The sequence below is a fragment of the Meriones unguiculatus genome, chromosome 10 (genome assembly GCF_030254825.1).
Source record: "Meriones unguiculatus strain TT.TT164.6M chromosome 10, Bangor_MerUng_6.1, whole genome shotgun sequence".
Taxonomy (NCBI): Eukaryota; Metazoa; Chordata; class Mammalia; order Rodentia; family Muridae; genus Meriones; species Meriones unguiculatus.
The window spans coordinates 96,901,750-96,920,599 of NC_083358.1; the positions used below are offsets into that span (position 1 = coordinate 96,901,750).

At 45.8% G+C, this 18,850-nt stretch overlaps 2 protein-coding genes and 1 long non-coding RNA gene across 6 annotated transcripts in view; 1 reads left to right on the top strand and 2 right to left on the bottom strand.

The window, feature by feature from the left end:
• Window positions 1–1,134: 1,134 nt before the first annotated feature.
• On the bottom strand, window positions 1,135–7,282 carry Cfap276 (cilia and flagella associated protein 276). Its single transcript, XM_021631649.2, has 5 exons — window positions 6,798–7,282; window positions 4,299–4,415; window positions 3,265–3,380; window positions 1,836–1,960; window positions 1,135–1,417 (listed from the first exon to the last, which is right to left on the bottom strand). The coding sequence occupies exons 1-5, from the start codon at window positions 6,876–6,878 to the stop codon at window positions 1,347–1,349; spliced, it is 510 nt and encodes a 169-aa protein (XP_021487324.1). The 5' UTR covers window positions 6,879–7,282; the 3' UTR covers window positions 1,135–1,346.
• Window positions 7,283–7,618: 336 nt separating this feature from the next.
• Elapor1 (endosome-lysosome associated apoptosis and autophagy regulator 1) overlaps window positions 7,619–18,850 on the top strand; it is an 81,327-nt gene continuing 70,095 nt past the window's right edge. Inside the window, exon 1 of one of the 4 annotated variants that reach the window (XM_021631722.2) lies at window positions 7,619–8,128. In XM_021631722.2, coding sequence (XP_021487397.1) covers window positions 7,976–8,128 — 153 coding nt within the window. In that variant the 5' untranslated portion in view covers window positions 7,619–7,975. The remainder of the gene's footprint in view (window positions 8,129–18,850) is intronic. The other 3 variants (XM_021631721.2, XM_060392888.1, XM_021631723.2) reach the window with 3 other exon arrangements.
• On the bottom strand, window positions 11,544–18,727 carry LOC132656928 (uncharacterized). Its single transcript, XR_009594747.1, has 3 exons — window positions 18,139–18,727; window positions 14,118–14,329; window positions 11,544–13,719 (listed from the first exon to the last, which is right to left on the bottom strand). It is a non-coding gene; the product is annotated as an uncharacterized LOC132656928 (long non-coding RNA).

Below are 18,850 nucleotides of genomic sequence, written 5' to 3' on the forward strand. Positions count from 1 at the left end.
AGGAAACTGAAGATTTTTTTTTTAGAATATTTTTTAAAAAATTTTTAGTAATTTATTTAATTTTCATTTTATGTTTGAAGGTGTCAGACCCCTTGGAATTGGTGGTATAGACAGTTATGAGCTGCCATGTAGGTGCTAGGAATTGAACCCAAGGTCCTTTAGGAAGAACAGACAGGGCTCTTAACCACTGAGCCATCTCTCCAGCCCCTGGAAGACTTTAATATAAAGGGATTATGGCAGTTCCTGGGAAAACAACTCCCTTTGTATCTGACTTATAAATGACGAAATGCTGTCAGACTTAATTAGACATGGGACTTTCTACAATTCTTCTGTCTCTACCTGCTGAGTGCTGGGATTATGAGTGTGTACCACTACACATACCTTATAGTGCAATATTCAAAAGGTCATTGGGCCATTTTTGCCCTAACTTTTTTGTGACAACAGGTTCTTTTAGTGATTTCTAATCTTTTTCAATTAAAAATTTTTTTGTGCACGTTTGTGCAGATTCCCATGCCCCTGCGTACACACCTGTGCAGGCTGGAGGTTAAAGCTGGGTGTTTTCCTCTCTCTCTGTCTGCCTCATTATTTGCTTGTTTGAGACAGGATCTCTCGAAGAACCTGGAACTCCGTCGGCCAGCAAGCCCCCGGGACTGCCTTTCTCGCCCTCATCCCTGCCCCCAAATGTTCTGGGGATCCAAACCTCAGGCTCTCCTGCTTGCAAAGCAAAGGGAGCACTTTATCTGCTGAGCCACCTCCTCAGCCCCATGACTAAGGCATCCATTTTTTTGGAACCTTGAAATCCAAACATCATGTTTTGGAATGATGCTTGTGAGAGTCGGAGCTATGTGCCACAGGCAAAATCAACACAGAAAAGAGAGTTGACTCCAGGTGGTGGCAGAGTCAAAGACTGAGCCATGGCAAGGAACAGGGCCAGAGAAATGGAGCTCCCACAGAAAAGCAGATGACCAAACTCTAGAGGTCTAAAATCTGTTCATGTGACCTTCGAAGTTAGCATCTTGGAGTTCTTAGTATCATAGTGATAACCTGCTGATTAAAAGAACGGGCTATGTCTATTTCCTGTTTCCCTGACCCTTAGTGCCGATACTTTCCATCCAAACCAGTGTTGTCCTGTCCTAAATCCTTACTTCTGGCAAAACGACTTTCCAAGGTGCAATTTTACCCAACAGAAGTAGTTTCTAGAATCGGGGGATTTTCATTATTTTAAGAGTGGTCAAAAGTGCCACGGGCAACAGACACTTCAGGCTTCATCTTGAACAAACCTATTTACTGAAGATGGGAGGCAAGATGTTCCGCCACCATGATGAAACTGGCCTGGTTTGTCACCACTAGGTGGAGAAGAAGCCACCATCCGTTTTTCGGGAGTAGCCTCCATTGGTGGCTGCAGTATGAGGAGACACTGTGAAGAAGAGAGAATGGGATTTCAGAAGAGAGGCTGGGATTTCAGACCCTTTGCCCCTGCCCACTTTTAATCTTTTAATCAATGCATTTATTGGCACAGTGAGAAAATTCTTGAAAAGGTGGGAAGCTGAGATATGACGGACTGACTGATGGAGGTTAACTAAGGTCTCCACTCCCGAGTTCATGTCCTGTGCATGCCCTGCTCAAAATGCCACTTACCCCTAACCTAAAAAACTGAATTCTCTAGTTCTACTGCCAGCGTGTCACCTAGTATTAGTCTAGTGGGTGACAGCTTAATCTGGGATTCCCGCCCCTGTAGTCTCTGATCTTTCCTTTCAGCCAGTAACCTCGTGCCTCTGATTGCTGGTCATTCTCTGGCACTACCCCATGTGCCCACCCTGTCTTCTAATCCTCACCTATGGATCCCTGGATGCTATGGATGGACTCTTTCTTAGGGCTGATCCAGTGCCTGATGTTAGCCCGGGAAGTAATGGGTGCTGGAGGAGCCTGGAGAGATTCTCCAGGAAACTGCATCTGCTTCCTAGAAAATGGTGGGAGGAGAACAGGGGAGAGTGAAATGAATCAGAAAGGGGGAAAGATCATTGTCTAAGACCTCAAGTCCAAGGCTCTGTTGGAGTGATTTATTTACACCTGATGTAACTGTCACCTCGGAGGCCCACTGCCTCCATCTGCTAACCTAGGCCTAGTCCTGGAAGCTTCTAGACTCTGTAAAACCTAATCCTAAAATGTTTTCAGCCTCTGAGACTTACTGCTGAATAAGCTCACCCTTTCTTGTTCTTTCTGAACTCTGGCTAGCTGGTTCAACTCAGCTGTAATGGCTCAAACTCCTCTTTCCAGCTGACTGACTGAATTGCTCTGCTTTGCCTCATACTAACTTTGGCAATATGTTCGAGTCTTCTTCTCGTTCTCTAGGTTGCTCTCTCTACAACCTGTCTCTGTAAAACTTTCCTAATTAAACTGCCTCTGAATTCCATGAACTGAACTGCCACAGACTCAACTCTATTGCACTGCCTCTCAAGTCACTGACTCAACTAATCTGCCTTAACAGAACTGATTAGAACTCAGATGTTTTCATGCCTTTGTCTCCTGAGTTTTGGGATTAAAGTTGTATACCATCACACCTGGACCTAAACTCTTCTTTACCTAACACTTGTTCTATACCAGGCTGGCCATACTCTCAAGGGATCTGTTTGCCTCTGTCTCTTGGGATTCCACCTGGAGTAGTCATGTTGCTAGATTAAAGTTCTTCCACAAGGCTTTTTTTTTTTTAATCTTCTATAATTATTAAAGCATTTGTTTGTTTATCTAGGTGAATTTGGGTTGATAGATGAGCTAGCCAATTGAGGATTTCTGCTTATTTAAAAAAAATGAAAAAAAGTCTGGAGAAATGGTTCAGTGGTGAAGAGCAGTGGCTGCTCTTCCAAAGATCCTGAGTTCAACTCCCAGCACCCACACGGCGGTGGTGCCTCATAACCATCTGTAGTCACGTGTGACCTGATGCCCTTTCCTGGTGTGAAAATGTACATACAGGCAGGTCATCCATATACATCAATAAATAAATCTTTAAAAAATGAAATATAGAAACGAGGGCTAAGAATATAGCTTGGCGGTACAGCACTTTCATAGCGATGAGTAACATCCTAGGTTTGATCCCCAGCACATCTAAAACATTTAAGACAAAAACACACTATGCTGTAGCTTAAAACACACACACACACACAACCAAGTATGGACTTGTTCATAGTCCCAGGTATCATTTTACCTTCTGCAATTGGTGGTAGGGTGTCATCCTTAAGGTCGAGAGGGTCTGATCCCATCACTTACTTACGGATATCCTCAGTAGTCTCCTGTTGCAACAATATCTCAGTTTTGTTCTTGAATATCCCGGTGTGGTGGTCATACAAGGCTGCTAAGCGGAAATCCAGATCATCCTTTGGTATCTACAAAGGAATCAGCCCTCTCACAGTGAACTTGGCTGCTTTGTGCCTTGACTCTCGTCAGACTGTATCCAGCTATTGCATTCAGCTCTCCTATCCCCCGGAATAACAGAAATGCCCCAGCTCCTAACAAGACATTGTATATGATGATGAGGACGTCTGAACTCTTGTCAATAAGAATGATCTTTTAGCCAGGTGTGCTGGCACACACCTTTAGGCCCGGCACTTGAGAGGCAGGGGCAGGTGGATTTCTGTGTGTTCAAGGCCAGCCTGATCAACAAAGTGAATGTAGGCCAGAATGATCTCTTATTGTTAGGCTATGTTACTGGTGACACAGAAAAATTGTCTTTGATTGGCTTTAACCTTACCTCATTTATGGTCATATCCAGCCTTTGATGGTTTTTGTTTTTGTTTTATTTTGTGTTTGAGACAGTGTTTCTCTGTGTAGCTCTGGCTGTCCTGGAACTTGCTCTTTTGACCAGGCTGGCCTTGAACTCAGAGTTCTGCCTTGCCTCTGCCTCCCAAGTGCTGGGAGAGGTTCTGTGCCTCACCATTGCCCAGACCATCCTTTGACTTGATACAGTGTGTAAGAAGAAATTTGATAAAAATGATTTGGACCAAGTCTTGTGACTTAATAGGTTGTGTGGATTTGGTAAGACCTTGAACTGGGGAAGAAAAGGAAATATGCTGAGGTACTTCAGGTGTGCTGACAAGTGCCTGTAATCCCAGTACTCAGGAGCCTGAGGCAGGAGGATTGAGAGTTCCAAGCCGTTCTGGGCTACATACTAAGTCTGGGCAGCTTTGTCTATGTAGCAAGGCTCTATCAAAAACAAAACAAACAAACAAAAAACAAAGAAACAAGGAAGTGTATTCATTGAGGCTACGTGGATGCAAAAGAAGTGGCATTTCAATGCTAAGTACCTTAGGATCAAAAAAGTAGGCTTCTCGCCTCTTGGAGGTGATCGTGGCTTTTGCATTGAGCCGGGTCCAGGGTTCCTGATGCTGAGCAAGGTGAGCTGGGTTCTTATGCGGCAATTTCTGCAAGAGGAACCACATGCCAGACTTGGTTAGAGGACGTCTTGCTGGTGCAGTGTGGGTCATGGACATCACCGGGCTCCATCCCATTATATGTGACATTTTTACACCTCAGACATTTTACACCTCAGAAGAACAGCTACAGAGAGGCATGGCAGCAGGGGCCGGGCTCCCAAAGCTTTCTGAGTGGGAAATGACCAAAATGGGCCAGAGAAACAGAAGCAGCTGGTGGATCAGTAAGTAGAGGAGGGGTCTCGGGGAACAGGTCAGAAAGATGACACATTCGTGTTTAGAAGTTCCAAGTTTGGAGAAACAATGAAAGTTCTAATTAACAGAAACCTGGAAGTGTATGGTGTAGTGGAAGTTTTGGTTCCTTTAAAACCTCAGTTATGGGCTTTAGAGATGGCTCAGAGGTTAAGAGCACTGGCTGCTCTTCCAGAGGTCCTGAGTTCAATTCCCAACAACCACATGGTGGCTCACAGCCATCTATAATGAGATCTGGTGTCCCCTTCTGGTGTGCAGGTGTACATGCAGACAGAACCCTGTATACATAATAAATAAATGTTTAAAATAAAAACCTCAGTTACGTTATGTAAACATATTTTTGTTTTAATCCCAGGTGTGGGATTTGGGGTTGCTTTAGTTTGTCCACAGCTTTTATCTATGATTATCTCATGCTCTGGTGTACCAGCTGCAGATAGTTTACTCTGAGAGGGTAAATAGAGTTCCGGGAGAACCAGACGGGACTGCTGCTTTCCCTGCTGCTGCTGCTGCATTTGTGGTTTGCTGCATTTGTGGTTTGCTGGATATCCTGACTATAAAGATTGGACTTGCCCTAGGAACTACATCCCTAAACAGCAGGAAGTAGTCTAAAGAGGTCTATGTCTCCTCTTCCCGATAACCTTCTTTCTCTCCTATCTGGTGTTGGGATGTTGGAAGGGACAGGGGTAAAGGGAGGTAGAGATAGAAGAATCCCATAAAATCGATTTTAAAAAATATAGATGCTACAGTGCGGCTTGCTGAAGAGCTGGGAACAAACAAGACAGAGCAAGTTGTGCACACGCAGTAGCAGTTGAGGCCTGCAGAAGAAGAGCTTAACCAAAAGGCTCCATGAGGACAATATTTTCACTGGGTTAGGGAGGGTTCCATGAGAGGCAGTGGGGAACAAAGTCAGAATGTGTGGATCTAGGTGAGAAAAAGATTATGCAGGAAAGACTAACTCGTGGAGGAAAGGAATCCCAGAAAAAAAAAGTTCGCTGGACACTCAGTTCTTATCAACCCCAAAGACAGTGAGAAAAACAAAAGGTTGATTTTCCTTGGATATAAAGATGAACATTTTCACCACTGTATCACTAGTACCAAGCACACTGACCTAACTAACATATGTATTTAAAAACTATGCCCTGATAGAACCAATTCTTGAACTCTAGGGAGCACTCTGTGTAGCAAAGGGCTGTGTGATTCGGATTAGTTAAATATTAGCTGAACAGCAGTACCTGATTTTTCTTTTCTTCTTCCTAACCTCTCTCTCTCACCCTTTTCACGTGTCTCAGTTAACTCATCTGGATGTCACTCACCTTCTCCCCCTTCAAGTTCCTATTCTCAGGCCACTCTACCTGTGGCTCCTTCACAATACATGTGCCACTGAGGCAGTTCCTGATCCTCCTGCCTTTACCCACCAAGTGCTGGGACCACAGGCACATGCTTTCCTTGTCTATGCATTTTGACTGATGCTGTTGCTGGCCTGTCTTCCCTATGAAGCTAACTGGACAGTAACTACATCTGAGTTTAGACTATGCCCTCAGTGTTTTGCAGATAAATAACAAATACGGAGTAAAAGGAAGTTCGTTGGTGTCGTTACCAAGCTCAACTTACCCCCTAATTCACTTTATTGTGCACCTCTTCAAATATCCCAGATACTTATACTAGAAAAAGATGGTTTATATTTCCAGACCACTGAAAACAATTACATTAAACACACACATGTACAAATGTGTTCTTGCATCAACCGAAGGACAGAGGTATCGTGAAGACTTGCTTGAGGTCTGGCCTGGTGTCTTTCAGAGGATTCTTTTCTATTCCACATCTCATCTGTCTTTGGACTACAGATTTCTAAACAAGAGAAAAGGGTAGCTTGGTGGAAACCAGCTTCCCCATCACTTATATTAGTCATTGCTTCGACGGGCCTTGTTCTTCTACATTAGAGTTCATCCCCTCTGCTCAAAACTGCTAACACTTCCGGAATGTTAGCAAACCCTAAAAGTGGTCCTAGGAGACAGGCAGAAAACAGATCGCTCTGGTACTCGGTGATCTCACCAGGGTTAGGTTACCATGAATCTGCTGGAGACCCTACAGGGAAATTCGCTGAGGAAACCTCAAGTGTACCTTAGCGGTCCGCGGATTTCCCAAGTTGTTGTCTTCACCACTTATCACAGCGTGCGAGAAAGATTCTTGAGTGTGAGGCATGCTTAAAGACCCAGGGACACACGTTTATTCCCTGGAGATCAACGCGGCCGCAGCAGGACCTGGCTCGCTTGAGAGTACCTGGTCCCAAGTGTTTGGAACGCCCAGTTTTCAGTTGCCCGGCAACTACCCCTCCGTTTATGACTGAGAGGTATTCCCTTCGAGAGATGCGCCACCTGGCGGTTCAACTCAGAAGGTTCCTTGGGAGGAGGCTGCTGTGGATGCGGAGGAGAGGAGACCTCAGTTGGAAAACGCTGGCTTCCCACCACACGGGAGTTCTGCAAAAGCTGACGAAGAAAGTCCTAAAAGATGGCCCACATGTCTCCTTCTTACCTCCACCCAAAATCAAAAACAAACCAACCGTCCCCATTTTCAAAACAGAGTAAGAGAATGTGTTTAAACAAAAAAAAAAAAAAAAAAAAAAAAAAAAATCTCACGCGTCCAGCTTGGAAAATTATCCTTTTGCTGTCTACGTAGACGGCAGGGTTGCTCATTGAGCCGGCTGTGAAAACATAGGTGGGTTTGGCGGGGTGGGAGGATGGAGGTAGCTTTATTGCAGTTAGTTCTGGGGCCACTTGGAGTGAAAGGTGGCGATGACGGCTGTCTTCCCTTTAACGTTTCCCATGCCATGTCTGCAGGATGAGAGATGCTTAGAAACAGCCCCTGGCCGGGAAGAGCGGCAATAGGGGCGAAATGAGCGGCTGCGGAGGGTTTGGAGGCTTCTTCTGCTGCGTGCTTTACGTAAGCCTGTTGGGTTAGTTGCAAACCCGGGCGCGCGCAATCCCACGCCGCGCGCCAGCGGTGGCGGCTGCCATGGAGACCGGCAGGTGAGCGACAGAGGTTCGCGTGGTTCCTGCCCCACCCGCGCTGAGCGAAGAAGATGCGGTTGTCAAGGCGACGTGGATAGGAGGAGGAGAGGACCGAGGGAGGAGGAAGGATGGGCGGCCTTGGCGTAGCCGCAGGGAGGTGACTGAAGCGAGTCCGGCCCCTTGCATCCTCCCCCCCTGTGTACCTCCCTCCTCTTTTTTTTCCTCCTTCTGCCGGCATAAGCAGCCGCCGCAGCACCTGAGCCGTTACAGCCGCTGGCTCAGGACAGCGCTATGGCTGAGCCTGGTCACAACCCTCATCCCTCTGCCAGAGGCGGAGGAAGAACGGGAAGGCGCACATCCCGGCTTCTGTGGCTGTTGCTCTGGGCTGGGACCACCTTCCAGGTGACCCTGGGAACCGGACCCGAGCTTCACGCCTGCAAAGAGGTACTGTCAACTCCACCCCCCTTGACCTAATCTCTCTTTGGTTTAAAAAAAAAATTATTATTATTATTTTTTTTTTAAAGCTGAGATCCAGATAGAGACCTTGGGGTGGGGGGGTCAGTCACAGTTTCAGGGGCCACGGAGTTCAAATTTCTCTAGGGATGAGTAGGGGTTGCGGGGGAGGGAAGCAGGCTGGTGTCGTCATAGGAGAGGCCAGCCCATTGGAGGAGTCCTAAAATAGATCACCCAGCTCTTGGCGGCCCTGGCTCGGGAGTAAGGTCCGAAAGAGTGACAGTTTTCAGAGAGAGAAAGAAGACAGGAGTTGCTTTCCAGATGGCTGAAATGACCTAAAAAGTGGTTGAAAACAGAGAGGCCGAACAGAAAGAGGAAAGGAGGGGATGGGTAGTAGAGTGGAGTCGGAACCCCTGGGGCTTGAGGCTGGGAAGCTGGGGAGAGGGACCCTAGGATCCTAGTGTGTGCCCTGCAGCCGCTAACTGTGGCCTGCTGTGACGCGCTGGCTGTTCCCTTGCGCACCTTGTTTGGTGTTGAGCGCGTGTCCCACCTTTCCTCGATTTTGACTTCTTTAACATATTTCCTCCCACTCTCTCCTCTGAACTTCTGCTAACATATGCTGTAAGTCCTTTCCAAGTCCTCTCTAAAGTGTTAGCGACATAATTCAGACAATAGGTAGCGAAGGTCTTCTAACCAAAAAGGGGCTTTGAAAATTATTTTTTTTTTTGGGGGGGATGATATGGCAAGACATTAAGAGCGGCAAAATTAAATAGTTTCTGTATTAGTGAAATAACAATATTTAGTTGTGTTCTGGGTGACTTTAAAAAAAAACATATGGTAGCGGCAACGATGATATATTTACGAGGACTATGTTGGGGAAGGCAGAATAAGATATACCAACGCAAAATGTGAGGTATTTGAAAACATTTCAAAAGTCTAGTACTGTAGGAGGAATGTTAGACGTCCAGCAGCTAAGGTTTTGAGGGGTTAATAAGTCACTAGTGTTAATTAACCATGCCAGTACAGTCCCATGGGGAGAAGTATTATTATGTGTATTCGTCTCTCCACACATAGCAAATCATGAAAGAAGCAAGCAGGAGTTTTACATGAATAAAGTTTTTGACTTAAAAGATTTATTAATATCTAAAGTGGCCCACAGAGGCTGGGCATGGTGGCATGCCCCCAGAACTTGCAGAGGCAGACAGATCTCTGTGAGCCTGAGGCCAGCCTGGTCTACAGAGCAAGTTCCAGGACACTGCACATTATGTAGGAAAACTCTGTCTCAAAACAAACAAACAAACCAAACAAAACAAGCCAACAAAAGTGGCCCATGGGGATGGCGAGTTGGCTCAGTGATTTAAGGGAACTTGCTGATTTCTTAGAGAATCGGAATTCAGTTCCCAAAACCCATATGGTTGCTTGCAGCCATATGTAATTCCAGTTTGGGGGGCTTGACACTCTCTCTTGGTCTCTGAGGGCACTGCATACATGTGGTACTCATTCGTGCATACAGGCAAGCACTCATACACATAAATTAAAAAAAAAAAAGTGACTCCCATGGCTGGGATGTAGCTACAAGAACCATTTTAACCCCTCAACACTTGAGCTGGGCTAGACAGTTAACATTCCTTCCACAGTGCTAGACTTCTGACATGTCCTCAGCGCTCTCACAGTTTGCGTAGTTGATAGAGTGCTTGCTTAGCAAGCGTGAAGCCCTGCTCAGATTCCCCAATACTGAATAAACTAGACGTGGTGGCACATGTCTGTAATCTCAGTACTCGAGAGGCAGGAGCAGCAGGATCAGAAATTCAAGGTCACCCTCGGCCACACATCGGCTCCACAGCCAGCCTCTGTCCTTCATGTGCATGCTGTGAGATGTGTATACCCATTTCCATACATTTATCATAAATATACACCACACACACACACACACACACACACACACACACTGGGAAAAAAATCAGCAATAACTGCAAAGTGACTCCAGTCATTTTGCTTTTTAGAAGTTTTATTAGCCCCGATTATACCCTGGCCATGGCCATCTACACTTTTTAATTAAATTATTATTTTTTTATATTAATTACAGTTTATTCACTTTGTATCCCAGCTGTAGCCCCCTCCCTCCCTCCTTCTCTCCGTCTCTCCCTTTCTCCCTCCCAATTCCACCCTCCCTCTCTCATCTCCTTCCATGTCCCTCTCCAAGTCCACTGATAGGCAAGGTCCTCCTCCCCTTCCATCTGACCCTAGATTATTAGGTCTTATCAAGACTGGCTGCATTTGTCTTCCTCTGTGGTCTAGCAAGGTTGCTCCTCCCTCAAGGGGAGGTGATCAGAGAGCCAGCTACTGAGTTCATGTCAGAGACAGTCCCAGTTCCCCTTACTAGGAAACCCACTTGCAGACTGAGCTGCCATGAGCTACATCTGAGCAGGGGTTCTAGGTTATATCCATAAATGGACCTTGGTTGGAGCATCAGTCTCAGAAAAGACACGTGCTCAGATATTTTGGTTCTGTTGCTCTCCTTGTGGTACTCCTCTCTTCTCCAGGTCTTACTATCTCCCCTTCTTTCATAAGATTCCCTGCACTCTGCCCAAAGTTTGGTTATTCATCTGCTTTGATACCCTGCTGGATAGTCTTTCAGAGGCCCTCTGTGGTAGGCTCCTGGCCTGGACCATCTATATTTTTACCATGTGGCGTCATGATATGTTTTTAAAGATAACCAAGAACATGATGATCTTCCCAGTGACATTGGTTCACTGGCCTTGGTGGCCTGTGGTCTAATTGCCTTGTCTAAGAATTAAACATTATCATTTTCTTTGTAGAAGATAAGAATTCTACCATTCGACTGCTGCTTGTCATTAACTCTTTGGCCAATATGGGCCATATGAGACACTGAAGGCCTTGAACATTCATTCACACCATCTTGGTTGAGAAGGAGAGAGGAACATTAATTTAAGAACTCTACTTTGTATACACAGTTTGTCTTAAGGCCTATTTAACAACCAGTGTTTACTTAGGAGTGAGTGAGCTGAAAGCAGTGTATGAAAGGTGTTTCAACGCTCCACAGTTTTTGGGAGCCATAGAACGGGCAATCTGATAATGCCAACCTCAGAGAGGGCTCTCTTGAAGACAGAAAGATAAAAATACACCTCAGATACGAAATCGAAACTGCTTCACCTCCACTTCTCTGCTCAGATTCTTTAAGTAGATCCGCACCTCCTGCCATATAGCAGTGGCTTTGGAGGTGAGCTTGTTGGCCATGGGCACCAGCAAGCTCTGTTGACACTCTTCTTGAGCAAACAGCCTCTGAACACCCTTGACTCCAAAATAATAAGGAAGAGAATGAGTCCATTATTACAAAGTTCTTCATTAGGCAATACAAACCGATCCAACGAGTTTGGGGGTTTCTAACCCTAAAAGGTGAAAATCTAGTGCGAGGGAGATGGACTCTTCCCAGTTCTTGATTTTGATAGGCTTTTCTCAAGAGATTCTATGAAAGTGTCTCTGTTGGGTGTTAATGCCGGGTCCTCCTGTCATGCCAAGGCTGATCCTAGTGACAGTATTTCTGTCACACACTATCTATAAAAGCTGAGACCTCCCCCCCAGGTTGGAGCAGGAAGAAGGGAGGCTTGGCTTGAGGTCTTTCTGAGGGGGCAGAGCACTGGGTGTGGAAACTGCTGGATGTATGCCGGGGCTTGGCACTCCCAGCCCAGTTTTACAAATAATCAGGGCCACCAGTGGAACCAAACATCCTGGATCATGTTTGCCCTCGTGAATCACCTCTTTAGCCCTGTGCTGGCCCAGGCTAAATGCTGACTGAGACCCAAACTTTTTTTTTTTTTTTTTTTTTCATCGTGCAACAAATCTGAATCAAAGGAGGGGAACAGAAAAACTGCCTCTGGCATGGCCTACCTTGTCCTGAGGCAGCTGTGTTAATTGCCCCTGAGGGAGTTCCCAATCCATACTGAAAAGCCCAGGGGGCCTTTCCTAGCAGACACAGATTGGGATAAAATGTGTTGAGTGAGCGATGACTCTGGCACTTAGTAAGGAATCAAGATCATTAACCTCTGACAATCTCAAATTGTCCTATAAAATGGAGGGAGTCATATCTATCTCACATGGCTGTTTCCAGGACTGAATCAAATCAGATAGCTCCTGTCAAGAATCTCGTACCTATTTCCAGCCTACCGTAAGCACTTGAGAAACACTGCGGAGGCAAGCAAGTCACGCACGCAAATAAAACGTACAAGCATTGAGCCAAGGTTAATGTGTGGTCAGCAGGGCTGGAGTGGTGAGGCAGGATGAGGGGTTGGGAGTAATCAGTTGCCCTCACTAGGCAGACATGGAGGCAGGGTGCTTTTCCAGCTAGAGGGAGGAGCAAGTTTGACAGATGGGAAAAACTGCTTCTGGGAATTGCAAGTAGACCAGCTGGCTGAAACGTGAGGTGATGTGGGGAGAGTTGGAGATAAAGTCAGAGTGCTAGAAACCAATTAGAGAATCTATGAAAGATTTCTGGCCAGGAAAACAGCCTGCTGGGGTGGGGTTGAGGGAGGGATTAGCATGGACATGGTTGAGGGTGAGGGCTATATCTCAGTTGCTAAGAGTGTTTGCCTGGCATTCAAAGAGCCCTGGGTTTGAACCCCAATGTTGCAAAAACCAGGCATAGTAACTCTTACACTCCCGTAATTAAGTTTTAAAATTGTGTTTTTGTGTGTCTGTGTGTGTGTCTGTACATGTGAGTGCAGGTTCCCATAGAGGCTAGGGGTGTCAGATCCCCCTAGAGCTGGAGTTACAGAGCTTTACTGTGAGCTGAACTTGGGTCCTTTGCGAGAACACTATGTCCCATCACCAACGAACCATCTCTCCAGTGCCTCTACCTCCTGTCATTCTTCACGTGTTGGAGGCGCGTAGAGGAGGAACTCTAGGTAATCCTGGGCTACACAGAAAATTCAAGACTAACCTGGGATACACGCGACTTTGCTTAGAAAATAAAAGAAAAAAGAAAGAACACAGTTGAGTTAGTCAAAAGTTTAGAGAATTGAGGAAGCCGGTTCTGGTTTTACTAAAGTTATCAACGGGACTCCGTTGTGTTAGTGTCAGTGTGATAAATGGAAAGGCATAAAGCGGACAGACAAGCTGAAGGATACAAATGACTGAAAAATCTAGGCTGCCGTCAAGTGGCAAGTTTAATTTTTTTTTTTTTTTTTTTGCCAGGGTTTTAGAGTAAGAGCATGGTACTGGTTGGTGATCAGGGAGATTGGTCCTTTATCATGGTGTCCGTTTCGTTCTCAGCTTCTGTAGGGTTCGGCGAGTCTAGATCCCTTACCATACCACTTCCCAGCAGGAGCAAAGCTTTTAGGTTTTCTGTTCTTTCTCCTGGAGGCTAGAGCTCCATACTACAAGCGAAGATCGAGAAAGCATCCAGCGCCTCGAAGCTTTCAGGAAATATTTCTCAACAGGGTCAGACTGAAAACGACTCTTGCGGCACACACCTTTAATACCAGCATTTGGAAGGCAGAGGCAGGTGGATCTCTGTGAGTTCTAGTCCAGCCTGGTGCACAGGGCAAGTTCCAGGACAGCCAGGGCTACACAAAGAAAAACCCTGTCTTGTAAAACCAAGAAACAGAAAAAAGAAAAAAAAGGAAAGAAAGAAGGAAAGACAGACAGTTGCTTTTATGGTTGGAAGCCACTGAGGCTGGCTGTTTAGAGCACCTGTCATTACTGACCAAGAGGATATTCTCTATCAGAAGGGACCAAGGAGCAGGATCTTCCTGGGATCTGGACATTTAAGAAACAGTTTTGTATGTCTGCCTGACTCAACTCAAACTATAGTAATGACTATCAGACTTAAAACATTTAAAAAGTAGCACAGATCATAGGCAAGTAAATCGAAATACACTGGCAAGAGGGAGAGAAGATTTAAAAAAGAAAGAAAAAAGTACCCGGCATCCCGTCACTCGAAATTCCATCCTTGTGTGTATACCTGTGAGAGAGGCAGAACGGCGGCACAGGGTGTGAGGAGAAGATCCAACTGGATTCAACTTCCTGGCTCTTCCACTCAGTAGCTAGGAAGTTATTTGACGGCTCCATGCCTCAGTCACTTCTCTTAGATGTGGGGCTGTTGGGAGCCAGGGATACAGTTTGGTATAAGACGCTTGTCTGACTTGTGTGAGGCCCTGAGCTTGATCTCTAGCACTGAAAAAAAAAAACAAAAAAAAACAGGGAAATATTAATTACACTCCTTTAATTATTATGACCATTTAAGTGAGTTAATCCATGGGAAGCACCACACATCTTGGCACAGTAAATGTCCAGTAACTGTTGGTTGTTACAACTGTGCTTTAGAGAAAGTCAACCTGACCTTGTCTTGTAACAATAATAAATCAAGTGCTGGGTTGTCTTCCAGAGGACTAGGGCTCAGTCCTGAGCAGCCACATGGTGGCTCACAGGGGTCCTGACTCCAGTTGATGGAGACCCAATGCCCTCTTCCGGCCTCCACAGGCACCATGAACACACTTGGTCCACAGACATACAGGTACACAAAATACCCATATACATAAAAATAAATCTTTAAAAAAAAAATCACCAAGGACCTAAGGGTGGCAGGTGACAGAAAGAGGGTGAACGGAAAACTGAATGTGGTCACACACCTACAGTCCCAAGAGGCAGAAGTGAGGGGGATGACAGAAGGTTTAAGATCCTGCCTCAAAACCAAACCAACCAACCAACCAACCAAACCAAACCAAACCAACCAACCAACCAACCAAACCAAACCAAACCAACCAACCAAACCAAACCAAACCAACCAAACCAACCAAAACAAACCAAAACAAACCAAAACCAACCAACCAACCAAAACAAACCAAACCAGCCAACCAAACCAAACCAAACCAACCAACCAAACCAAACCAACCAAACCAACCAACCAACCAAACCAAACCAAACCAAACCAACCAACCAAACCAAACCAAACCAAACCAAACCAAACCAAACCAAACTAACCAACCAAACCAAACCAAACCAAACAACCAAACCAAACCAAACCAACCAAAACAAACCAAAACCAACCAACCAACCAAACCAAACCAAACCAGCCAACCAAACCAAACCAAACCAAACCAACCAACCAAACCAAACCAACCAAACCAACCAACCAACCAAACCAAACCAAACCAAACCAACCAACCAAACCAAACCAAACCAAACCAAACCAAACCAAACCAAACTAACCAACCAAACCAAACCAAACCAACCAACCAAACCAAACCAAACCAACCAAAACAAACCAAAACCAACCAACCAACCAAACCAAACCAAACCAGCCAACCAAACCAAACCAAACCAAACAAACCAAACAAACCAAAACAAAAAAGACAAGTCTGTGGCTAATGTGGGTAATCCCCAGTATGTTGGACCAATGAGCCCGGGGCCACATCGGGAGTGTCAGGGTACCCTGGCTACAGAGTTAAACCCTATGTGAATACAGAGCAAACACATTCTCAAAATAAGGAGAGGAAAATAGATGTGAAAGGCATTCTGGGAAAAGTTGGTGGAGCCTGGCAGAGAGTCAGGGGGACACGGGAGACTCCGGGGCTGTGGTGCACTACCCTGTGACCACGAGCTACAGGCGGCAACTGGCTAGAAGTGTGTCTGGGAACCTGGAGGAACTAGATTGTTAATTTTGTTTCGTTTTAATTAAGTGAAAGTTAAAATAGATACTCAGCTACTGGAAACCTTTTAACTTCGTTTAGGATTTACTTGGGTAAATGAATATATTTTCTTAGCTGCGAGTTTTAGAAAATCAGAATAGAGAGCAAACATTTCTAATGCAGATTTAGTGCTGAACTGAGCTGTATTTTAATACCTGTCAAATCTGAAGGCTGAATATAAGACTACCTCAATCATTTATAATGACTGTACGTTGATATGACCCGAGACAGTATCTAAATGTAATATACTATTAATTAATCTCACCCTTTTAATTACTTTTTACATTTTTTGAGAAAAATTTAAATTCCTGTAGGAGGCTCACCTTTCTACAGGATATTGCTAGCCTGCGGATTCAGGCCCTCTTCTCCCATTTCGGCTATATAACCTAAGCCTGTCACCTCTGGCCTTCATCTTTTTGTCTGGAAGATGGGAGTACCTTGGTTCTTGCCTTTTCACAGTTGCCGGGAAGATTAAGCAAGATAATTCTCAAAAAGTGTTTGGCGAAAAGGTATGGCATGTGTGCCTCAGCAAACGTGCTTGTTAGTGGTTTATGAGCTACTTTTAACGGACTTTACAGGGTCATTAGATGGTCCCATGTGATACGACACCGGTGATGAACTGGCCAGTCTCTCACGCCAAATTCCCACTGTGAGTGTCCCTTCACGCCTCCATTTCCCTTCTCTACCTAATCTTTTATTTATTTATTTTCAGACAGTGTTATTGGCCAGGGCCATTTTTAGAACTCAAGATCTTTAGAGTCAGCTTCCCTAGCTGGGTGTGTGTGTGTGTGTGTGTGTGTGTGTGTGTGTGTGTGTGTGTGATGGTTTATCACCTCATCCAACCCAAAGAGTTTTCACCCACCCCCTGCCATCGGGAGGTGGTGGCCTTTTAATCCCAGAATTCGGGAGGCAGAGGTAGGTGGATCTCTTGTGAGTCTGAGGCTAGCCTGATCTCCAGGACAGCCAGGGCTCCAGGGAGAAACCCTGTCTCGAAAAAGAAGAGGAGAAAGAAGAAGAAAAAGAAGAGGAAGAGGAGGAAAAGAAATTTAAAATAAATAAATAAATGGTTGGAATAAAATCCAGAAAGAAATAATTAAACATTTAAAAGAAATAAAGGAAAAGACAAAAGAAAAGAGGAAGAAAACAGGCAGGAAAGAGAGAAGAAAAGAAAATGGCCCTCTGCACAGATGTGGCCGATAGGCAGCTTGGTCCTCTTATGGGGCACCTGGCAAGTGGAGGCGGGGCTGTTTCTAACATGGACTCTATTGCCTGCTTTCGAATCACTTCCCCCTGGCAGCACTGCCTTGCCTGGCCTCAGGGGATGAGAATATGCTCGGTCCTCATGTGACCTGATGTGTGGGGGAGGGTTGATATGGGGGAGAGGGGAGCTCCCTTTTCTTGGAGGAAAGGGAGAGGGGAAGGCGGGGCTGGGAGGAGAGGGAGAAGGGAGCACCTTGGGATGTAAAGTAAATAAACTGAAATAAATTTAAAAAACAAACAACCGGAAAATGTTAGGGTTGGGGATGTAAGTCAGTGGGGGAGCACTAACCTAGAATAAATTTTACCCCCGGCAAAAAGAGACTCCTCTCAGCTGCCGCTCTCCTTCCAGTTGCTGCTCTATGTAACTGCTTGTCTATACAGCTCTTCCCCTTGGTAATCTTGTCTAAACTCCGGAAAATCTTTCTAAAATCAGCATCTCCAGGCCTCCCTCCTTTATGGAGCACATTCCGCCTAAATCTTCACCCCTAGGATTTCCAGGAAAGCGACACGTGTTCAATCCTTTGGTAACCTCTCTCTTCCTGACATTCTCCACCCGCCAGCACTTTTGCTGGCTCTGGCCACCCTCACCACCTTCCTATGCTTTATTCTCCTGGTTTCTGGACACCGGCCATCCGGGAGGCTTTGCCTTGTTTCTGCCTCCCTGGTGGCTCCTTCTCTTGTTACCTTCATCTTTTGGCCTCCTTGTCTCCTTGAGCTGACAGTCTGTCAGTTTCCAGAAGTCAGCCATTGAACTTTTCTCTATCTCTCCATCTCTCTCTCTACCCAGCCTTTTCCATTTTTGCTCCTTTGGTGATCTCAAATAGCGTCCTGGCCTGCAAGACCATACATGTTTTGATGGTTCTTGACTTCATACGTCCAGTCTGGACCTTGCCCCTGAACTCTAGGCTTGTATATCCGGCTGCATCTGGATATGCATTTGATTGGCAGCTCAGATTCACAATGCTGAGAGCTTCCCCCCTCCGCCTGGTCCTCTGCATCATTAAACCCACCCGTGCCTCAGAGAGTCTTTCTTACCTTAGCTCGCAGCTTCTTCTCGCTGCTCAGGCTGCAAATCCTGGCTCCTCTTTTTCTCCTCCTTCTATCAGAATTCATCAGAAACCTTTCACCAGCTCTACCTTCAAAATACACTCAGAATGCGATGGCGTCACACTCCACCACTCTTGCCCTTGTCCAAGACTCCATCCCAGGCCTGCTACACAGCTGCTTTCCTTCCACACCGACTTGGTTTACTCAGCCTGAAAAAAAACTTAGCAAACACAGGCTCGATTTCTGTCCTCTTCTGCTTTGAAAGATTCTTTGTCAGAGCAGAAAACACAGCTCAGGGCACTGGGGTTCAATCCCTGGCACCCACATGGCAGCTGACAATTGTCTATAACTCCAGTTCTAGGGGCTCTGATGTCCTCTTGTGGGCCCCTGAAGGCACCAGGCACACATGTGATGTGCAGGCACAAGTGCAAGCAAAACACCCATATACATAAAACAATTTTTTTTTCTTTTTAAGTTTCCTTGTTAGAATGGAGGCCAAGGTTTGAAGTGGTCTGCAAGGCCCTGTGCAGAGGCATCCCCTCTGCCTCCCTCCTCTCCGCTTCAGCCTCCTGGCCACTTCTCCTGCTGTCTTGCCTGTGTGTGGTTTGTTTCCTAGGCCCCCTCAGGTTTCCACAGCGACAAAGCCTCCTGGAGGCTCACTTCCAGTTCCAGCCCCAGCGGTCACTGATGCCGGTCTTCT

Bases quoted from the DNA above. Each gene is read 5' to 3' on its own strand.
- Cfap276 (XM_021631649.2), bottom strand. From the start codon at position 6,878: ATGCCTCACACTCAAGAATCTTTCTCGCACGCTGTGATAAGTGGTGAA. The intron at 3,381-4,298 runs GTACTTAGCATT...ATTCCTTTGTAG, and splicing joins CCTACTTTTTTGATCCTAAG to ATACCAAAGGATGATCTGGA. The intron at 1,418-1,835 runs GTGAGGATTAGA...TCTTCTTCACAG, and splicing joins TAGCATCCAGGGATCCATAG to TGTCTCCTCATACTGCAGCC.